General features: G+C 37.2%; 1 protein-coding gene and 1 long non-coding RNA gene across 3 annotated transcripts; both read right to left on the bottom strand.

Moving 5' to 3' along the window:
- Positions 1 to 3,379: 3,379 nt before the first annotated feature.
- LOC120104527 (cycloartenol-C-24-methyltransferase 1-like) lies at positions 3,380 to 12,728 on the bottom strand. 2 transcript variants are annotated; one of them, XM_039115832.1, is made up of 13 exons: positions 12,621 to 12,728; positions 10,892 to 10,986; positions 10,145 to 10,211; positions 7,468 to 7,541; positions 7,255 to 7,339; positions 7,103 to 7,158; positions 5,256 to 5,310; positions 5,094 to 5,141; positions 4,756 to 4,839; positions 4,271 to 4,471; positions 4,057 to 4,182; positions 3,860 to 3,957; positions 3,380 to 3,711 (listed from the first exon to the last, which is right to left on the bottom strand). In XM_039115832.1, exons 2-13 carry the CDS (start codon positions 10,966 to 10,968, stop codon positions 3,660 to 3,662), a joined length of 1,023 nt encoding a protein of 340 aa, XP_038971760.1. In that variant the 5' UTR covers positions 10,969 to 10,986; positions 12,621 to 12,728; the 3' UTR covers positions 3,380 to 3,659. The 2 variants fall into 2 exon arrangements, with proteins under 2 accessions (XP_038971760.1, XP_038971761.1); XM_039115833.1 differs by lacking the exons at positions 7,103 to 7,158; positions 7,255 to 7,339.
- A 5,338-nt stretch (positions 12,729 to 18,066) lies between these two features.
- Positions 18,067 to 19,694, bottom strand: LOC120104535. Its single transcript, XR_005506925.1, has 3 exons — positions 19,354 to 19,694; positions 18,806 to 18,979; positions 18,067 to 18,343 (listed from the first exon to the last, which is right to left on the bottom strand). It is a non-coding gene; the product is annotated as an uncharacterized LOC120104535 (long non-coding RNA).
- Between the last annotated feature and the right edge of the window lie 470 nt (positions 19,695 to 20,164).

Below are 20,164 nucleotides of genomic sequence, written 5' to 3'. Positions count from 1 at the left end.
AAGAGGGTTTCACGTTTCTTCGCGCGAATCCACAATCGGATCACCCACTGCACAGCTCTTAAAGCATTCCAATCGCCATCATTCATCCGCCGCATTCATTAGTTCTCAAAGCGGAATATATTAGAGTATGTTGGAAATATCTACAAGTGAGAAGAAGAATGATAGCAATAATTTCTGAGAAAATGACTCGTCCTACTGCTCCCTTGGTGGAAGTATCTTTCGAAGCAGGTGAGGATGAGCAATAACTAGTAGGTGAGAAGAGGGATGAGCAATAACTCCGGAGAAGATAGACTCGTACTGCGCTCTCGGAGTAGTTGGATATATCTTTAAGTAGGTGAGAAGATGGATGACTAATAATTTCTAAGAATATGGTAATCTGAACCTTGTGATGTGTAATTTCTATTATATTCTTAATAAAAATTAAGTTTTTAGTGTCTTTTTAATGCTGAATGATCTTTTTAGAAAAAAATAAAAATATTTCGATTTACGGCTTACGAAAAAGTAACTTTTTTATATTTCTCATGAAAAATAGTTTTCCATGAAACGTAGAATCATATTTTAATGAGAATACAATTTTTCCGTCTCTCTCCTTTGAAAACTCTAACCAAATAAGAGGTATCTCTTTACTTTTCCGTTGACCACACTTTCTCCCCTTCTTTTTTTGCGAACCAAATGAGCCCTAGGTGAGAAGAGGGATGAGTAATATCTTCTGAGAAGATGACTCGTACTGCTCTCTTGGAGTAGTTGTATATATCTCTAAGAAAGTGAGAGAAGGATGATTAATAATTTCTGAGAAGATGGTAATATGAACCATGTGATCATTAGAATTATTAATCACCGGCCAAAGGGACGAAAATATAGTTTGGGGTCTCGCATCAATACAAATGCAAATAGATTAGATTGGCCCAGATCATGAGTAACCCTAACCCAACTCGCTTATTTGGATTCTAATTTTGGACCCAAACCCAACTCAATAGAAAATCAGGTCGGGTCAGGTCCACGGCTATAATTTTTGACCCAACAGGTCATTTGAGTTGGATCGGATCCATATATAACTCAGTCCCAACCCAAAAAATTCATGTCCAATTTAGGTTGGATCCGGATCATAGAGTGAGAAACCCAAAATTACCCTAAACATCAAACCAGTCGGGTCGGGTCAGATCGAGTCAAAATTTAGTATACCCAGACCTGACTCAAATAATGGAACGGGTCTAATTTTAAAATCCGACCTGGCCCTACGGGTTCTTTAAATCAGGTCAGATTGGGTCTAATGAGTATGACAAAGTCTAATCCATTGAATTCGTGGTATATGGAATGGATTCAATGCAATGGTTGTTTGGTACTTGATGGGAAGACATGAATGACCATTAAAGCTCACGGATCTTGCTAAGCTCACCTTTCAATGGGAAGATCCTTTGGTGGAGAGTATGGCATGCCCATATTGAAGATAGTCGTCCCACTGATCGGTTATCTTATGATGATCGCATGAAAACCGAGACAAGAGAGCAGAAGAATAGTTTTCAGAAATCTTGCCTGTCATATGTATGAACGCAAGCTGATTGGCTCATCCCTGGATAAATAAATAACATAAATTTTGACACTTTCTCAATTCAAGAACGAATTATATCTTGCTACGATCAAGTTAAAATATAGATTGTTCTGTCAGAAATTTCTGCTATTTTCAAAAAACTACAACTTAGTAAAATATATAGTCAAATGAAAAAATCTACCGAAGTGGAAATGAAAAAGAAAGCTATTTTCAAACAAAAAATATAGAGTCAAATATACTTTTGTTCTTGCAATTTATTCTTGGATAGAGAAAATGAGATATCTATAATTCTTGCTCATTTTGTTTCTCTTATTTTTTTGAAAATCCTTAGTAGATAGAGAAAGTCATGGCAGCCGGCCCACCATTTTTTTTTTTTTTTTAGCAGCAGCGATGCAGCATCAACCGTCTCCTCATCAAAGAGCGGATCTTGCAATCGCGTAGCTGAAAGTTCAAGTTCGCGACCATCATTATGGGTGTTTTTTTCTGTTCAAAATTGCCTGATTTTTAGACAAAAAGCCTGCCCATATATCATCCGAGCGAATATTGTTTCACGGTGGAAACCACTGAATTGCCGTGGGTTCATCATGAATCTTCTCAAAATAGGCTGATTACCATTCGACAAACTGTTCCCACGAACGTTATGGTGAGACTTGTATTGTCACTGTACTTGTAAATTGAACGACCACCAAAAACATGATGAGATGAGACTTTTTCCCCCTTCATAATGCCTCCAATGAGGGCATCATTAGGGGTTGTCATAAATCATTAGGTCAGGATGCATTATCCAAAATCAAACCCAAGACTCAATTAAAACACTATGTCCATACTCGATGTTAGATCCATAAGAGTACCTATAATGGGATCTCATGAACCTTAAGCTATTAAACAAATAATGATACAAGAAAATGGTTAAAAGCAAGAAAAGGTTATCCTTACTAATAATTTTTTAATAAAAGGATAATCAAGTTGGCTTTCAGGTAGTCAAACCATAAGTCACAGATAGAAATTTAATGGATCAAAATGGGTTGCTATTTGATTTTTATAATTAAAAGGCAAAATTGTTTGGCCTTATTTCTGCAAAAGAACTTTTACTCTATTTTAATTTTTTTGCTAAAAGGATGTATCGTATATATCGGGTACGAATATATCCAAAAAAAATTAAAAAATAACAAGTCTTGGAGGGCACTGGATGGTACCCTCTTTCCGGCCACAGAGTCTCTCCAGAATGGTTAGCCAAATAAGAGGCTACACAATCTGCTGCCCTAGTAGTCCCTTTATTTTTTATTCACCTTATTTCTTTATATCAGGGTTGGCTTTTTCATGGGCTGGACATTGGCAACTAAATCTCTTAGGCTATCAAGCCTTATGCTTGCTTGGGCCCACAAAACTGAGAGACCTGAGAAGTGAGAAAGATGAAACTGCCAAATGTCCAGCTGGAAAGCCATTGACCTGGCATCCTATTGTTAATTTGTTATGACTCCATCGACCACATCTACAATTTGTACAATTCGTAATCCCTTGTCTTGCAATAACACATAACGTTCCTTTTAATTTTGTTTGCTCGATACAAAGAAATGACAAGAAAAGTTTCTCTTACGGTGCAATAAAAGAAAGTTAAATGGCAAACGTAACTCGGTGACTTCTATTCTTAGAGGCAATGAGAATCTAAGACCATACCCATAGCCATAGCCCCGAATGTATCATCTCTTGCCTCTAGAGATAACTAGAATGAGGCATGCTTCAAAAGGATCTGTAGCCCCGTTCTTCACATTCGAATTTAATTAGTAGCGCGCACGAAGAGGAGCTTCTCATAAAATACTAGGTTGGCAATGGAAAAGGAGTTCTATGGCCATATTGCCACGACCTGTCTTCATTCTATGGCACCCAAAGACGTACAACACTAACAAAGCCCTTGGTGGAGTAACAAGAGCCAAAAGAACATATACTTGATAGAAGCAATTACAGAAGACCACAAGATGGCAAGCTAACATAATATTCAGCAACCATAAGGAAAAGGAAAAGGAAAAGGAAAGCATATATAGATAGAATCATGGCAAATCCCCCGTCGTTAAGTAGCAGCCATGGCTGACGAAGCTGCTCCACGAAATTATCAAAGGGGTTTCCGGGCAAGGAAGAAGTAATTCGGGGTGAAAATTTCTTTCCTGCATCCATCAGTTTTATATATTACCTCATTGTAGGGGTTTCATCATTGAAACCGACACGAATAAGGGGGGCAAACACCAATGCACAGGAAGATTGGGAGCATCCAGAAATTACAGCAAGTAAACTGGAAAAAAATATTTTACTTACCTTCCACCTTCCACAAGCCCTTCAGCAGCCTTTTCCAGCACTGATGATACTATCCCACTTCCCTCCGGAGCAAGATGCACAAATTCTAGTGTCTTAACCTACAGAACACCAAAATGAACAATATTTAATAACAAGCAAAAAGAAAGAAGAAGAGGAAAGAGATATGGAACAAGTAGTGTCGTAGTGATCTCAATTACGATAGTTTTGGTAATGACACGTCCAACAGCAGTCAATCGAAAGCTTGTCATGGAGAGACGCCTTGGATCCAAGGGCAAATACCATGGCACAGGAGAATCTAATGCAAAATCCTTCGCCCATACGACCTGTGAGAAAGCAATTGCATATTAGAGTCTCACATACCTTTATATAGAGGAAGCATTAAGGACCAATATATGCTGTGTAATCTTTTACCTCAAATCCAGCAAGCCTTAAGGCTTCAAGGCATTGGTTTGTAGTTCTTATGTCAGGGAGACCATCACCAAGCTCGATTAGAGCCTTAGTTTTCTGATGACTTTCATTCGTCGGATCAAAGTGATCGGTCAAGCACCACTCATAGGCCGCAAAACACTGGCCAGGCTTCAGTGCTCTATAAATCTCCTTATAGCAGCCAAGCTGGAACGGGCAAAAAAGCATTAGAAATATATGAAGAAGGTATGATCCAATCACGTTATGTCATACCATACCATACCGAACGGTACCGGACATACCGTATCATACCAGTGTATCGGTACCGCTGGTGTACCGACCCTCGGTATGCTAAAAAAAATTTGTACCGTACTGATAGTATGCTAGTGTAGCATCGGTACGGAGTCCGGTATTGGCATAGCAAACCTTGGATACAGCCAAAAGATAAGCTATTCGAAACGTGTACATAAGCATTTGAATCAGCAAATTACCACATCTGGTGCATGACATGTTGCTTCTATAGCGTATATCGCATCAAAAGTGTTATCGGGGAATGGCATTTTCATGAAGTCACCCTGCATATATGAGAAGTGAAGAGTATGGAGGACATGAAGATTATCCTAAATATTAACCAAGCATACTGAATTATATCTCTATATGATACCTCTAACTATAGAGGTTAAAGACATTTAAAATTCTAAATTATACCTCTAAATGAGAGAAATCGGCAATAATTTTTGCAAAAAAAGACAGATATATAGCAGAATACAACCCCAGAAATAGAAAAATAGTGATAGAAAAGAGAAAAGAAAAAAAAAGCTACATGTACCATAACCATGTTGCAAGACTCGCTCAATCCTGCTAGCTGGTTTAGCTCCTGTGGAATGAACACTGTCAGTCAGTAAAGGTTTTCTATCAAGTCTCAAATGCATGTTGATATTAAGAAAGACAAATAGGTATTAGAATAGTTAAGACAGAAAGTATTAACAACCTTGCCTCTTCTTATCTGGTACTCACAGTTGCACAATCCGGTAATGGATGCAAAGCTGCAACAGTTCAATATGTGAAGTTATCATAGCTATTCTCTTCTTGTTTTTTTTTTTTCAGGTAGAAGGGAGGTAAATTGCGTTTATTAATTTCTAAGATAAGTACATCCATAACTATTTGCATTTACAAGATGTAATAGATAAGCATGAAGCCTTGTAGTGCCATAGAATATCTTCATCTATTTAGCACAGAATTTCATTATAACGGCCACGTCTGATTAATAGCAGGATATCTTCATCTAATCATGACTGACAACATATGAAGCAAAAAGTTTAGAGATGAAGAGAACAGTACAGGAGCAAACAATGTACCCATAAAAGAATTTCCATAATTTTGTATCAAAAAAATTCCATAATTAGTTTTTTTTTTCTCGGTGAAAATGATACGGCACTCAAGAGTAAACCAACATCTGTAGATAAACACCATGCTGAAATTGCAAGTTATCTGTGATTTAGGAAAACTAGAAAAGATTTTTATGTCAAATCATATGATTTATTCTCCAAAATATAAATCTAAAACAGACGACACATTATCGGAGGATCTGCTCCAGAACCATAAAAAGTTGAAAAATAGTCCAGGTTTTGGGAAACAAGAAAAGAGCTTGCAAGATTTAAATATTAATTCTACAGAGGATCTCAAATGAAAGACATTGAAGGACGATAAATGACTGCTAGTTTAATCTTTTGATCAATATAAGAATATGCTAAAGCAGAGGGCATTTATTATTTTTCTGACAAAAATAGAATTTAGAGCATGGGAATGATAGAAGCAGTTAAGTCTACGTGCATAAAATCTTACTTATTTACTGGTTATGTTTAAGAATCAGTACCTCTTAACTAATTAACTCTTAAAAAATATCTGTACATGCTTCCCCTGCCAGTTGCACCGAGAAATTCTACTCAAGATCATGCATTATAACATACAAACGTAACCTTAACAACTAAGCTTCACCACCAACTTTAGACCATTCTCACAACCAGCCATGTTACTTTTCGTGGTTCCTCCTTCCTGACACTTTCAATGCAATTGGAGCTCCAGTCCTCATTAAGGCCTTCTTGGTTCTTTAATTATCGCAAAAGTCAAACTATCTCAGTTTATTAACCCCCATTTGAAGTCCAAGCCTCCTCTAACCCACTCAGCCCCCAAACCATCCATCCTAAACTTACTTCATATAAGCTTCAGCATGGCCTCTCAGCACTCATATGGCATATGTTAGGCTTCTCCCTTGGCCAACTTTGTGAACCATAATATATTGTGGGCTTTACTCCATGAGGTCCACAGTTAGATCTGTTGTATAGAAAATAACAAAGACCACTTATCTGAAATAATGAATGAACACATCACACCCCAGAAGAACCTTTCAACTTACCCACCTTTTTCTGATCGCATTAGACTGCCATAGATTTGTCTTAGTAATGGATCAACAGAAATGGTCAGATTATGCAATTTTTTAGCCTTCAATTTTCATTTAAGCATCATATCAAGTTGTATTTACACAACAATTGCATCCACATACTTACCCTAACCTCGTCTTGTCGATCAGCACTTAATGATAGCAGTGTAACATACCTCCTTAAAAATGTGAGGCATGTGACCTGTCCTAGTGCTATCCCTGCCCAAGCATGTTTAACAACAGAATTCTGATAGAATTTGCTGCTCTAATTTCGATATGATTCAAAATAGCTTCTCTAGTAAATGCGACATGATAATTATGCAACAGGATCCATTTTAACTTTAAAATGGAATACAGAAAAACAACTTGCAGGAACAAAGTTGAGAAAAAAAGGTTACCTAAATCTAGCAATTTCCCGTAGTGGTCCACCAATCCCACAACCCACATCCAAAACCTGTATTTACAAATATACAGAAGCATACATTATCTACAAAGCATCTTGCCTACTAAGATTTGCCGTGTAAGTCACAAAAGGAAAGACAACTAAAACCTTCATTCCCCTTTCCAAGCCTAGTTGTAGCGCAATAAAATGCTCGTAGCGCTTGATGCTTTCTCTTAATGATTCCCCTTTCCATCTTCATAAACATTATTAAAGTAAATAATTAATTCTAAGCAATTATCAAGAAATGATCCATAAACATAGTGTATTTTTTTCTGATGAAAGATGAATAAATTAAATGTCAGTAATTAAAGTAGTGCTAACCTGTTAGCAAAGTGGAAGGACTCTCCCCAGCCATATTCATAGAAGCTTGTGGAAAGATCATAGTACTTGCTTACCTGAAATATATCAAATAAATACCAAAAGCATTTAGTTAGATTTTGCAAGGATATGGTCAAAACCACATTGACTGTTTCATGCTGGATTCAAATTCGCAGTTATTCAATGATATAGAAAATGAGTTTATCCTACAGGTTATGATATTTTGAAATCTTTTCATCAGATTACAAAGAACAAACATTGCTCCAATATTTTCATCCAGATTCCTTCACAAGACAAACAAGCATCACGTCATCAGTGCATACTTAGTTAAAAATTGACACTGATGCGGACATCTTTTCTCTAAATCAGAAGTGTTGCATATAGTCTTTTATCCATAATCAAATATGAAAACCTTAAAAATGAATCCATTGCAATTAATCCATGTATCAGTAAAAACTAGAGCAAAAACTTCGCTTTGAGAAAAAACTAAACTTAGCCCTGAAAAAAGGGTCTTGTTTGGATATTCAACTTGAAGAGATATAATTATACAATTTCATGGACCAAATTTATCCCTTCAACTAATCTCAAAAACTGTCAGCTATAGCTGATACCTGATCACAAGTACCTTAAGGCTTCATCAGTAAACATCCAAGTCATGACCAAGGTATCCTAACCTATCATACAATATTTGTCCTTATCCTGACATAAAAATCTGTTTAATAAAAAATGAAGGTATAAATACAAAGTATAAAAACCAGAATTTGAAAGTATAAGAGTCCATATTATATTTGTACATACATACATACATATGTACATACATGTATTCAGATTGCAATCTTTAAAAATACACTGCATCTGCCATCTCATGATCTTGATTTTTGCTGCTTATACAAGTCATAGCAAACTCTCATATACCAGAAAAAAATTAAGAAACGTTAAATGCCAGTAATTTGACAATTGACACTAGTTACCTTTTTGATAGTGCCTTTGTTTTTGTTTTTAAAATTCCAATAAGAATTGAAATAGACTGAACAGAAATAATGATGAAACCTTTTTGTTTTTAAAATTGTTTGTAAAACCTTTAGGCCGCATTTTTGAGCATAAAGCAGGCATAGGGCATGGAATAGGCCTTATTCTTGCCAAACAGCCTTTTGAAAATAGGCACAACCAAGGAAGAGTTATGCTGGTGAAACTTGCTTATGACAGGCATAAACATTCCAATGGGGAGCTGTCATAAGCTACTCCTTGGCATAAAGGCATCTTTCATATCTACTTTTTATTTTTTTATGAACAAAAATTTCTCGTCCAAAAAGTGTCCCAAAAATTATAACCAAACAGAAATTGGAATAACTCAAAGCGTAACTATTCCCAAGGGCATAAGTTTTGTGTTCCCATTTTTCTTGTTCCTGAATCAAATGCACGAAAAAGGTAGGCATAAGTGAGAAATGGTTATGTCAGTCAAACTTGCTTATAATAGGCTTAAGTATTTCATAGGAGAGTTGTCATAAAGTATTCATGGCCATAAAGGAATTGTTAATGCCCACTTTTTACATTTTTTTTGGATAAAAGAATCCTTATTCAGAAGTTATTCCAAAAATCTTCCAAACATCGTAGCCAAACGGAATTGGAAAAACTTGAGGCATAACCATTCCCACAGGCATAGTTTTTTCTGTTTCTATTTTTCCTGCATAAACAACCATAAACAATCTCTGACATAGTTAGGAGTTATATTTGAAGTGGAATAGCTATAACATATTCCTACTTTAATGTGACTTTTGAAGAGTTGTGGTTGGTTCAGGACTCTTGGATTTATCTTTTTCCAGTATAATAAAAATATGCATACAATATGTCCATACATGGCAGCAAATTCAAGGTGGCCATAGTTTATTTCTTATCTATGGAGTCTAGAAAAGTTCACATAAAACTGCACAATTTAGTAACTTCCTCCTATCCTAGTAAACCGATTTTCAACATCATTTTATGAACCAAGCAAGCCTCAATTTCTTCAGATATTTAACTTTTTTTTAGATAACAGGCATAGCGATAAGATCACAACGTTAGCACATGTTTTTTCCTTAATTCTTGTTCTTTCTTTTGTTCTTCTTTTTATAAATTGCTGTCATATCAATGGTTTCAGATTTGTCTTATCTTGTGCACGTTAGCCATAAAACTAGTTGCTTGGAATTCCTCTAGTCACAAGAATCTTAGAATTAACTTTGGGAACCAGCTTTCCATGTCAATTTTTCTTCAAACTTTTATTTCCTGCATCAGATCAGGCATATCAGATCTCTGTTCCTCTACGGCGTCAGATCTTATGTCTTGCATAAGTACCCTTCCACTTGACAACGCAGTCTTCTACATCCTTCTTTCAATCTTTTTTTTTTTTTTTTTTGGTAAATTTCAATCTTTGATCCTATAAGCCCAAATACCCTTAAAGTAATCTACTTTGTCCATTTTAACCATCTACCTACACAACTTAGGCCAGCAAGTCAACATTCCTATGATCGATACTGTCATTCTACTAGCCAAAGCCATTCATTACCATAAGTAACACTCTAAACCATGGGATCATATTTTTAATGCTGGCAACGAGTTTTATATAAATGATAAAATGAACAAAGCTTTGTATTGGAGTTAAATCCAACAATTAAACAAGAAATAAATAGATAAGTTGTCTTACCATGTCATTGTAGTTGGCTTTTCTTGTTTCCTCATCCCCTCCAAAATAGCCATGATAGTTCTCATACCTAGGAAAAGAAAAATTATACACAATTAAAGAAAAATACCAGAAATCAATTTACAGATAATTGCGCTCAGAAAGAACTAATAGTGAACAAAATGTTGTAAACTCCAGGAAGAAACATCAATAGTCCATCTTTTGTTCACATCATTTTGTTTGTGGATTGTCAAATCAGTAACGGCAGCCACAAGGTTATTTTGTTAAAATTATATGGACAGCAAAGATTCGAGCTTGTAAAGTTGAGGAATGCATAGACACCACTAGCAGAAAGGAAGGGCATGAAGAATGCGATTATTGTTTCACTTGTCAAATTACATTATTGTTTTATAAGCCTAAAAGAAGGAAAATTTAGGCCAGATGCTTCATTAGAAGATTCTGCATGGACACATGTACATGTTATAGGCCAAATAGCAAGGGTCCTTATCACAAACTATTATTCACAAAAGCTACATTAATCCTTGAGAATAATTAAAGAAAAGTACTATTGTACTATTGTACTTCTTTTTCCTTTTTCCTTCAACACAGTTGATAACTGTGATCCGTTGTCAAAACTTATGTGGTACAATATGCTCATAACGATAAGATAAAAATGGCATTCTCCCCGGATCAAACATATTCATAGCTATCTATGTCCAACACTATTGAATTATGATGAAAAAAAGACAGAGGGCACGGCGAGAAACATACTGCTCCACTGCCGACTTGACTCCCTTCTTGTCGATGCTTCCTCCCACAGCAAAAGCAAGATCCAGAGCTCCTGACATCACTGGATCCCAGAAACACTAAAAAAAATTGCAAGACCCAGATCAAATTTTTTTTAAAAGAAAACTTAATTAAAGCTCGTCCACTTTTATAAAGTTGAAAAAAAAAAACAAACAAGGAGAATAAAGAAAAAAGAAAAATAATTTTTTTTGGATTTTTTTTGCATATATACCCTCTTAAATATATGAAATTATATGAATACCTTCGTAAAATTACTATTTGCTTGTATATCCTTTTTTTTCTTTTTTGATATATATCTGTGCCATCTAACATTGTTAAAAAATAAATAGCTCAAAACTAAAATAACTGAAATACCCTTATAGGTAGATATGTAGAAAAAAGTTATAAGGGTATACACTCAAATAACAACTTTACAAGGATATTCATGCAATTTCTCATACTTAGAAGCGTATACAGTCAAAAAATCTATTAAAGAAAGATTGAAACTCGATTGACACTTGCTAAGTCTTTTATGATTCAGTTGGATCGACAAATCAAAAAAAGATTGAGCAATACTACCAATTTTCTTTTTAAAATCATTACTCGGTCAAGTTAGAATATTAAGTGATCATTTTAGTAATGCTATTCTCCTCTTGATTTTGATATAATTATCATTATTAAATCTATGACACCTATATATTATTCATCATTTTTAAAAATGAAAGAATCTCAAATTTAAATTAATTATAGATGCTTAGATTAGTAAAATATTTTTTAGTAATTTGTAAATATTGAGTTGTTGTTTATGTTTTAGGCAAGAATTTCGTAAAAGCAACATGATCTATTTTATAAGAGTTGATATTAACATGAGATCATGTGACATGGTAGTATTAATCTTTTCTTGTCACCTTTTTTCATTAAGAAAACTGAATTATCTTTACTAAATTTTGATTATTTTTATTGAATTTTTTTAAGTGTATACTCTCCTAAATATGCATAATTGCATGAATACCCTTGCAGAGTTACTATTTGTATTTGTATCCTTATAAAGTTTTCTTTTTGCGTGTCTATTTGGTAATGGTATTTCAGTCATTTTAAATGTAAATCATTTATTTTTTAACTACATTAGATGGTATGGATATATGTATAAAAAAAGAAAAAGAAGGATATACATGCAAAATAAGTATTTTATGATGATATATATGTAAATAGCAATTTTACGATGATATTCATATAATTTTATATATTTTGGAAGGCATACATGCAAAAAAAATATTTTTTTATTTTTTCTATAATGAGAGAAAAAATAGTCACATCAAAAAGCACCTGCATTTGGAAAAAAAAAGAGTACATAATGTGGAACATAGATTTCACTAAAAAGGCAAAATCGAACGGAAAAAATGGGACATTGGAAAAAGAAGAAAGAACCAAAGCCATATTTTCACGAGAAAAAGCAAATAGAAGGAAAAAGGAAGACGAAACAAAAGATAAATAGCCAGACCTCAAACCCAAGCCAGCCATGTAGTAGGATTTTAATTAAAAAAAGAAAGAAAAGGGAAAGAAGAAACGAAGAAATCAACAAAATTCACGATTATTACATTCTCTCGATTCTTTCAAAACAAAAGAAAAAAAAAAGAAGAAATAGAAGGCTTGAGAAGAGATAACGGCCTCAAAAAGATCGGATTCGCTCGAATGGGCGAAGGCGAGGCCTTACGATTTTTATCGCGTGGAATAGGGGGACGATGGAATCTAAGAGGGCAAGAAAACAAAAATATCAGAGGAAACGTGAAGATATGAACCCAGCCAGGCTTTCCATTTATAGAGAGAAGGTGGGCGCCGGGGGAGGAGAAGAGAACGGAACGGGGGAGAGAGTGGGCCTGCCAGCCAAATTGTTTATTCCTTCGGGGCCCCGTCGCCCGCCGGCGCTCCACTTGTACGGCCCACCGTCGAAAGGCACCAATCCATGATAATATTAGCAAAAAATTACTTATAATCTTGCGCAGATATTTATTTTTTTAAAAAAAATGAATTATGTAAGTGCAAGACAAGGGTATTATTTTCATGATATAATGCCTATTATAGCAAAATAATAGATAAATAATGATTTACATATATATTTATGTTTTAAATATATGTAATGTATAATTTTAATTTATTTTTACGGAAATTATGGTGCGGATCATTTTTGGGACTTCTCTTGCATTTCGTAACAATTTTGCTTGGCCTTCGGAAGCGCTTCAGTCCACTAGAATGAATGCGACCTACCACTAGTCACTACAAGTAGAAGGAAACGGAGTACCTCAATGTGTTACCATATGTGATTGCGGACACCTGTCTCCCACGTGGGGCGACAGAGAACCAAATACTATTACTATATATACGGACGCGCGCGTTCTAATTGGCCAAGATCGAGCATCCTCTATTGTGCATGGTTTGCACTGTAACACACTATTAGTCACGCCCCGAATTCAGACGCCGCAGACACCACCATATAGATATTCAAGGCTACAGATTATATCAAAGCAATACTAATTTTTTAAAAAAAATTTAATCAATAAATTATTCAAATTATTCTGACAATAGCTCCAATGTAACATGTGTTAAAATAAATCAAATATTCTAACTAGTCTAACTAAATGCCAATAACTGAAAGAATCTTCGGAAAATCTAGTGCACTTTCTAATCCTATACGATCATGCATCTGCATCTGAAAAATAGAAAAAAATATGATAGTGAGCTACACAAGCCCAATAAGTAACATAATACTCCATAGTGGGTCAAAACATGCCAAATGTTTATTTTTTTTTTGGTAAACCGGCGTTTTACTATGCATTGCGAGGACGCCCTGAAGCATCAAAATACAAAGCATGAGCATGACCCTGCGGGATGGGGGTTGTACCATCCCATACAAAAACTCCAGTGTGATGTGTTGCATAGGAGGCGACCCAGTCAGCCGCACTGTTCGCCTCCCGTAATACATGTGTGACCCCAACTGAGTCGAGACCCTCCAAAAGGTGGCATACATCATAGACAAGTGGATGTAGATCTGACCTAGTGCACTCCTGATCCAATCGACCACTATAGCCGAATCACCCGCAAAATGTTTATTTAAAGCACAAAATATTGACTGAAAAATAAATCATCAATAAACATTTTTTAAAAAAATTTATTATTATTTTTATAAAAACTGATACCAAAATTCCCACATCAATAGGCTATGGCCACGTAACCTAGTGGCATGGGTCACACAAAGTGCCAAAAACCACTATTATTAACAACCGGAGATAACGGTGTCCAAATACCACTATTCTAATACTGGTGGTGCGGTGTCGAAACAACTTTCTCACATATTACGAGTCAGTAGAGTTAACGAATAATTTTCATTGGCGGAGCCAGATTATAGCCATGCTAAGAATACATACATACAAAATAAATTTTTCATAGTTTGTTCCATCACATTTTCTAGATTTCATAACATATAACATAATTTTAAAATGAATATTAACATGCCTGGCTTAACTAAATACCCAACATATATCAAAATTTAATTAACTAATAAACTTTTTACCAAATAATTTTGGAAAACACACTTTGAAGCATTAGGTTACTTACCTCTTTTAGCTTTAAATCTACTTTAGGCAAACGGGTCAGATGCACCTGTTTAATATCATTAAAATATTATTAATTTTAACATTATTCCGGAAGTCAAAATTAAACACTGCGGAGAACAGCTTCATGCCCCCAGATCAGGTCGGTTAAGTAATTGTGCCTGATTGCCCAGATCAGTCCGAGCAAGGAGGATTCAATGGTAAAGATCAAAGATGGTCAAATTTTGCTGGGGTTGAAGTAATAGGGCGGTCTACTGCTCGGGTATCGAGGCGGTGCAGGGCTAGGGATCAACTTGGATATGAGAAAAGGATGCAAGGGCTTTGAACTAAGATCTCCAGGTCTGGCATAGAGAGAGAATCTCGATCCAAGTCTTGGTCTAATTTTGATCACGGGCTCGGTCTAAGTGGTTCGGGTCGCCTATTAGGGAAAGGTCTAGATCTACTCGATTAAGGAGAGTCAAGGGCTAGTTTTTTTTCCTATATCTTGGCCCAAAATGGGGATGAACATGGTCCAAAATGGATGAACAGAACCCAAATTAAATACGACCCATAATGGATGAACAGGACCCAACACGACCCAAAATGAACATGGCCCAAAATGAGCACGAGCCACGATGGATCAATAAATAGCCCAAAATGAACACGACCCACAATGGATGAACAGTGCCCAAAATGAATGATCACGGCCCAAAATAAGCATAACCCACGATGGATCAATGAACACTGCCCAAAATGAACACGGCCTACAATGGATGAGCAGTGCCCAAAATGAATGATCACGGCCCAAAATGAGCACGATCCCGTTGAGTAAGAAAGCAAGGAGGAATGGGAAGAGAAGGAAGAGAGGGAGGAGGGGTTGTCAGGCCTGGGCGGTCGGAGGTCGACGGCCAGCCGACGACAACCAGCGGTGGCTGCGTCGACCGATGAGAAGGAGGAACTAAGATCATCCTCGATTTAGCCCGAAACAGAGAAAGGGAACACACTCGGCAATAGGAAACATAGAGAGGGGGGATGGGAAGGATCTCGGCCGCGGCTGCTCAACTAGTGGCATCGGCGCTCGAAACAGAGAGGAATCAAAGGAAGCAAAGCAATCGGGGAGGACTTCAGATGACGCTCAGCCGGAGTGGCACACCAGCCATCGGAGGAGGAGGGAGGGGAGGGAGGAGGAGCTCGATGGTGGATCAATGGCAGAGGGAGGAGAGAGCTCGTTCACCGCCACAATTCTCGTAGCGGTTGAGTGAGATCGGCAGCCGTTCAAAGTAGCCACAGAGCCGCCGCGGGGCTATTGCAAATATCGCCTCCGTTTTCCTAAGAAAGTAGCCACAATTCTAGCTTCTCTTTCGGCCATAGGCTGGTCAATTGGGCCTACCGGCTTGAGCCCTAGACGGCCCATTCTAGGCCAGATATCACAATTATCACCGTTTAAAATGAATGACCATCAACAGCGTTATATTCTACGGTGCCATCAAACTATCCATGCTCATAAATATAAGTAAGGAACTCTAATCGGAATAAGAGCGAATGAGCGTTGGCACGTGTGGTTTCACATTGGTAAGCCAGTCTGTTTGAAGGCTTCAGACATGACCCACAGGGAAAAGACAAACGCCAAACACCTGAATCCAGGCAGATCCCAGCGGACACACCATCTAATGAATCTTTCTTTGACTCCATAATAGTTTTGACACCATGCCATTTATCTGTTTTACACGAATTAGAATAACACACGCGCAAGCTTATTAATTAATTAGCCCGGTAACCGACGATCGTGATTTGTGCCCAATACATGATGTTTTCTTGTGATGGAGCCCGCGGTGACACATAAAATGGCTTCCAGCCCAGCTCCGATGCTCGGAAGAAGAAGAGTTTGGCTTTGCCGAACTCCCTCACATGCATCCAGCTGGTGGATTCACACGGTTCATTGGTATAAGATATGCGCGGAGCAAGGTGGCTTAAATATGAGACCTTGCTGCTATATGGGCTGGGTGGAAGATAGGAGGAAAGGACGACAACGACGCAAACCAACTAAAGCAACCTTGTGAAGGGAGAAGGAAGGGCTGAAAGCGATGCGCAACAAGCGGCGTTTGGCCTCCAGAAAAAAAGGCACAGTAACCTGGGGAGCCGTCACCCCCCAGATTCGTATGATGTATCTTTGCCCCAAAGAAGGATTCACCTTCGCGCGAATCCACAGTCGGATCACCCACCGCACAGCTCGCAACGCATTCCAATCGCCATCATTCATCCGCCGCATTCATTAGTTCTAAAGCGGAATATATTAGGGTAGTTGGAAATATCTGTAAGTGAGAAGAGGAATGATAGCAATAACTTCTGAGAAGAAGGATGAGTAATAATTTCTGAAAAGACGACTCGTCCTACTGCTCTCTTGGAGCAGGGGAGAAGAAGGATGAGTAATAATTTCTGAAAAGACGACTCATACTGCTCTCTTGGAGTAGTTGGAAATATCTCCAAGTACGTGGGAAGAAGGATGACTAATAATTTCTGAGAAGATGACTCGTACTGCCCTTTTGGACCAGTTGGAAATATCTCTAAGTAGGTGAGAAGAAGGATGACTAATAATTTCTAAGAAGATGGTAATCTGAACCTTATGATGTGTTTATCTTTTAAATATCTATAAGTGGGTGAGAGAAGGGATGAGTAATAACTTCCGAGAAAATGACTCGTCCTGCTGCTCTCTTGGAGTGGTTGGAAATACCTTTAAGTAGGTGAAAAGAAGGATGACTAATAATTTCTGAAAAGATGGTAATTTGGACCTTGTGATTTGTTTATCTGTTAAATATCTATAAGTAGGTGAGAAGAGGGATGAGTAATAACTCCTGAGAAGATGACGCGTACTGCCCTCTCGGAGTAGTTGGATATATCTCTAAGTAGGTGAGAAGAAGGATGCCTAATAATTTCTGAGAAGATGGTAATCCGAACCATGTGATTATTAGAATTATTAATCGCCGGGCAAAAAAGACGGAAACGCAGTTTGGGATCCCCCGCCATATGAGTGCGTGCAAATAGATTAGATCAGACCGAATCATAAGTAACTCCAATCCAACTCAATTTTCTGTTTGAGTTGGATCCACGACTATAACTTTTAACTCAATAGATCATTTAAGTTGGATCGGATCTATATATATAATCCTATCCCAATCCAAAAAATTTGAATTCGATTCCGATCCGAACCCCATTTAACTTTACAAAATAAATAGAAAGCAGATTTTAGTTTCTTGCACAATGCGTTTTAAAAATTCATGTACAATTAACAAATCCGAATCCCACCGAAATCTGAACGAACAAGCCGATGAATTAGAGTTAATTATAGAATTCTCTATCTTGTGGTGCTTATATGGTAAGCCTATCTAGAGAAAACTTTCAAATAGGCTGTAAAATTATTTTGGATTGCAGTGCTGAGATACATCTTCGGCAAACTGTTTTCTAACACCAAGTTCAAGCATTGCTTAACTTCACTGTAAAAATCATTTTTAATATTTGCACAAATTCTCTATGTCCCAACTAAATGGTCCTGAAAATGAAATGTTAGGTGTATTATCAATGACAGTAATTCAAATACAGCGAGTCATGATATCCATCACTTATACAGATTTTAAGAGACAAAGGGCCGAAGGATGCCAACGCTTGGGGTGTGAATATTAATGATGTTTTTGGAAATTGCCCACACTGTTTGTAATGCTATTTTAGACTGGCTGCTCTTGGAATGGATTCTCTCAATTGATCTGTAGAAACTGAGCTCTCAATTGATCTGTAGAAACTGAGCTCTTGATCGTTGTTGTTGAACTTGTTCTCTCCCCAAACATGACACCAATATCTACATAGTCTCAGAAGAATGAAAAGAAAAAGAGTCAATATCTTCCATAATATCCATGAAAATGAAGTGTGCATATATAGTGAGAGAGAACATACCAAAGGCCATAGAACTCTGAGAATGCTTAGCCAATAATAAAAAAAATTGCCTAAATTTGTAAGAAAAATAAAAAAAGTCGGAACATAGAGTGAAAAATTCAAAATTGCTCCAAAAATCAAATGAATCGGATTGGGTTGGATCAAAATTTAGTAAACCCAGACCTAGTTCAAATAATGAAATGGGTCCAATTTAAAATCCGATCCGGCCCACGGGTTCTTTAAATCTGGTCAGCTTGGTCTAATGAGTAGGACAAAGTCTTATTCATTGAATTCATAGTATATGGAATGGATTCAATGCAATAGTTGTTTGGTACTTGATGGGAAGACATGAATGACCATTAAAGCTCACGGATCTTGCTAAGCTCACCTTTAAATGGGAAGATCCTTTGGTGGAGAGTATGACATGCCCATATTGAAGATGGTCGTGCCACTGATCGGTTATCTTATGATGATCGCATGAAAACTGAGACAGGAGAGCAGAAGTATAGTTTTCAGAAATCTTGCCTGTCAGTTGTATGAACGCAAGCTGATTGGCTCATCCCTGGATAAATAAATAACATAAAATTTGACACTTTCTCAATTCAAGAACGAATTATATCTTGCTACGATCAAGTTTAAAATATAGATTGTTCAATCAGAAATTTCAGCTATTTTCAAAAAACTACAACTTAGTAAAATATATAGTCAAATGAAAAAAATCTACCCAAGTGGAAATGAAAAAGAAACCTATTTTCAAACAAAAAATATATAGTCAAATATATATATAAAAAATGCATTATTCTAGGATCTATTTGGTATTGTTCTTATTTTTGTGTTTTTGTTTTTCTGTTGTAACTTGGTGGTATACTGCAAAGACATTGATGTTGAAGAGAGCACCTGCACAAAATTTCAGCTCGGAGATGAGGGAGATGTTACCTCGGAGGTTGCGGCGAGGGAGGTCGAGCGCCTCCACCGTTTGGTTCGGGCCAGTGCAGGTGACGCCGCGCCAGGAGCAGTAGGACCTTCGGCTGTTGGGGTCCCACCGTCCCAGTCCACCACCGTGAGCTCTCTCTGGAGAGCCACCATGGTGGGGCGATCCTGGAGCTGGGCGGCGGCGGCGGCGGCGGCGGGCTGGCTCCCACATAGAAGAACCATCACAAGAGCATAGCAGCGGCGAAGGGAAGCCAAACAAGTACATATGAGGATATATTAGTCTTCTCATGATGCGAGGGAAATCATACCAAGCACATGTTGTTAGTTTGTTTGATGACAGATTAAATAGTATTATTAAATCATCTATAAAGCATCCATCTTTTGATAGACAAAGCTTATATGTTGGTCATGGACTATGGGGGTGCATTTTCTAGTCTTTTCTTGAAGGTCATACCTATCTTTTGGCTTTGATATCAGAACGTTGGCCTCCCTGGTTGGAAAGGCAAGCCCCTAGCTTTCTTCTTGCTTCTGATGTCCAGATTTTTGCCCGTGGAACCAGGAGCTTTAAGTACTGGGGTAATTAATCACCGGTACATTTATTAACCGATCTCTAACGTTTAATTCCTGTTGACTGGTTGTTTAACAATCAGTCCAGCCATATTTCAATATTTTATTATGAGATGAAAATGCCCTGAAAGAATATTTTAATTTCTATTGCTTGATCTTTCATCCCACCGGAGAAGCGGAAAAAAAAAGGGGTCGGGTTGTGGCCGGCGCCACCCCTCCCGAGCCTCCTACCGCGGCTGCGCCGCCA

The sequence above is a fragment of the Phoenix dactylifera genome, unplaced genomic scaffold (assembly GCF_009389715.1).
Source record: "Phoenix dactylifera cultivar Barhee BC4 unplaced genomic scaffold, palm_55x_up_171113_PBpolish2nd_filt_p 000007F, whole genome shotgun sequence".
Taxonomy (NCBI): domain Eukaryota; kingdom Viridiplantae; phylum Streptophyta; class Magnoliopsida; order Arecales; family Arecaceae; genus Phoenix; species Phoenix dactylifera.
Note: the sequence above shows the minus strand (reverse complement) of the source record. Positions and strands in the feature narration are given on the sequence as shown.

Coding starts and splice junctions, on each gene's coding strand:
- LOC120104527 (XM_039115832.1), bottom strand. CDS start 10,968: ATGTCAGGAGCTCTGGATCTTGCTTTTGCTGTGGGAGGAAGCATCGAC. Junction 10,212..10,891: donor GTCAAGTCGGCAGTGGAGCA/GTATGTTTCTCG, acceptor TTCTTTTCCTAG/GTATGAGAACTATCATGGCT. Junction 5,142..5,255: donor ACCAGATAAGAAGAGGCAAG/GTTGTTAATACT, acceptor TTCATTCCACAG/GAGCTAAACCAGCTAGCAGG.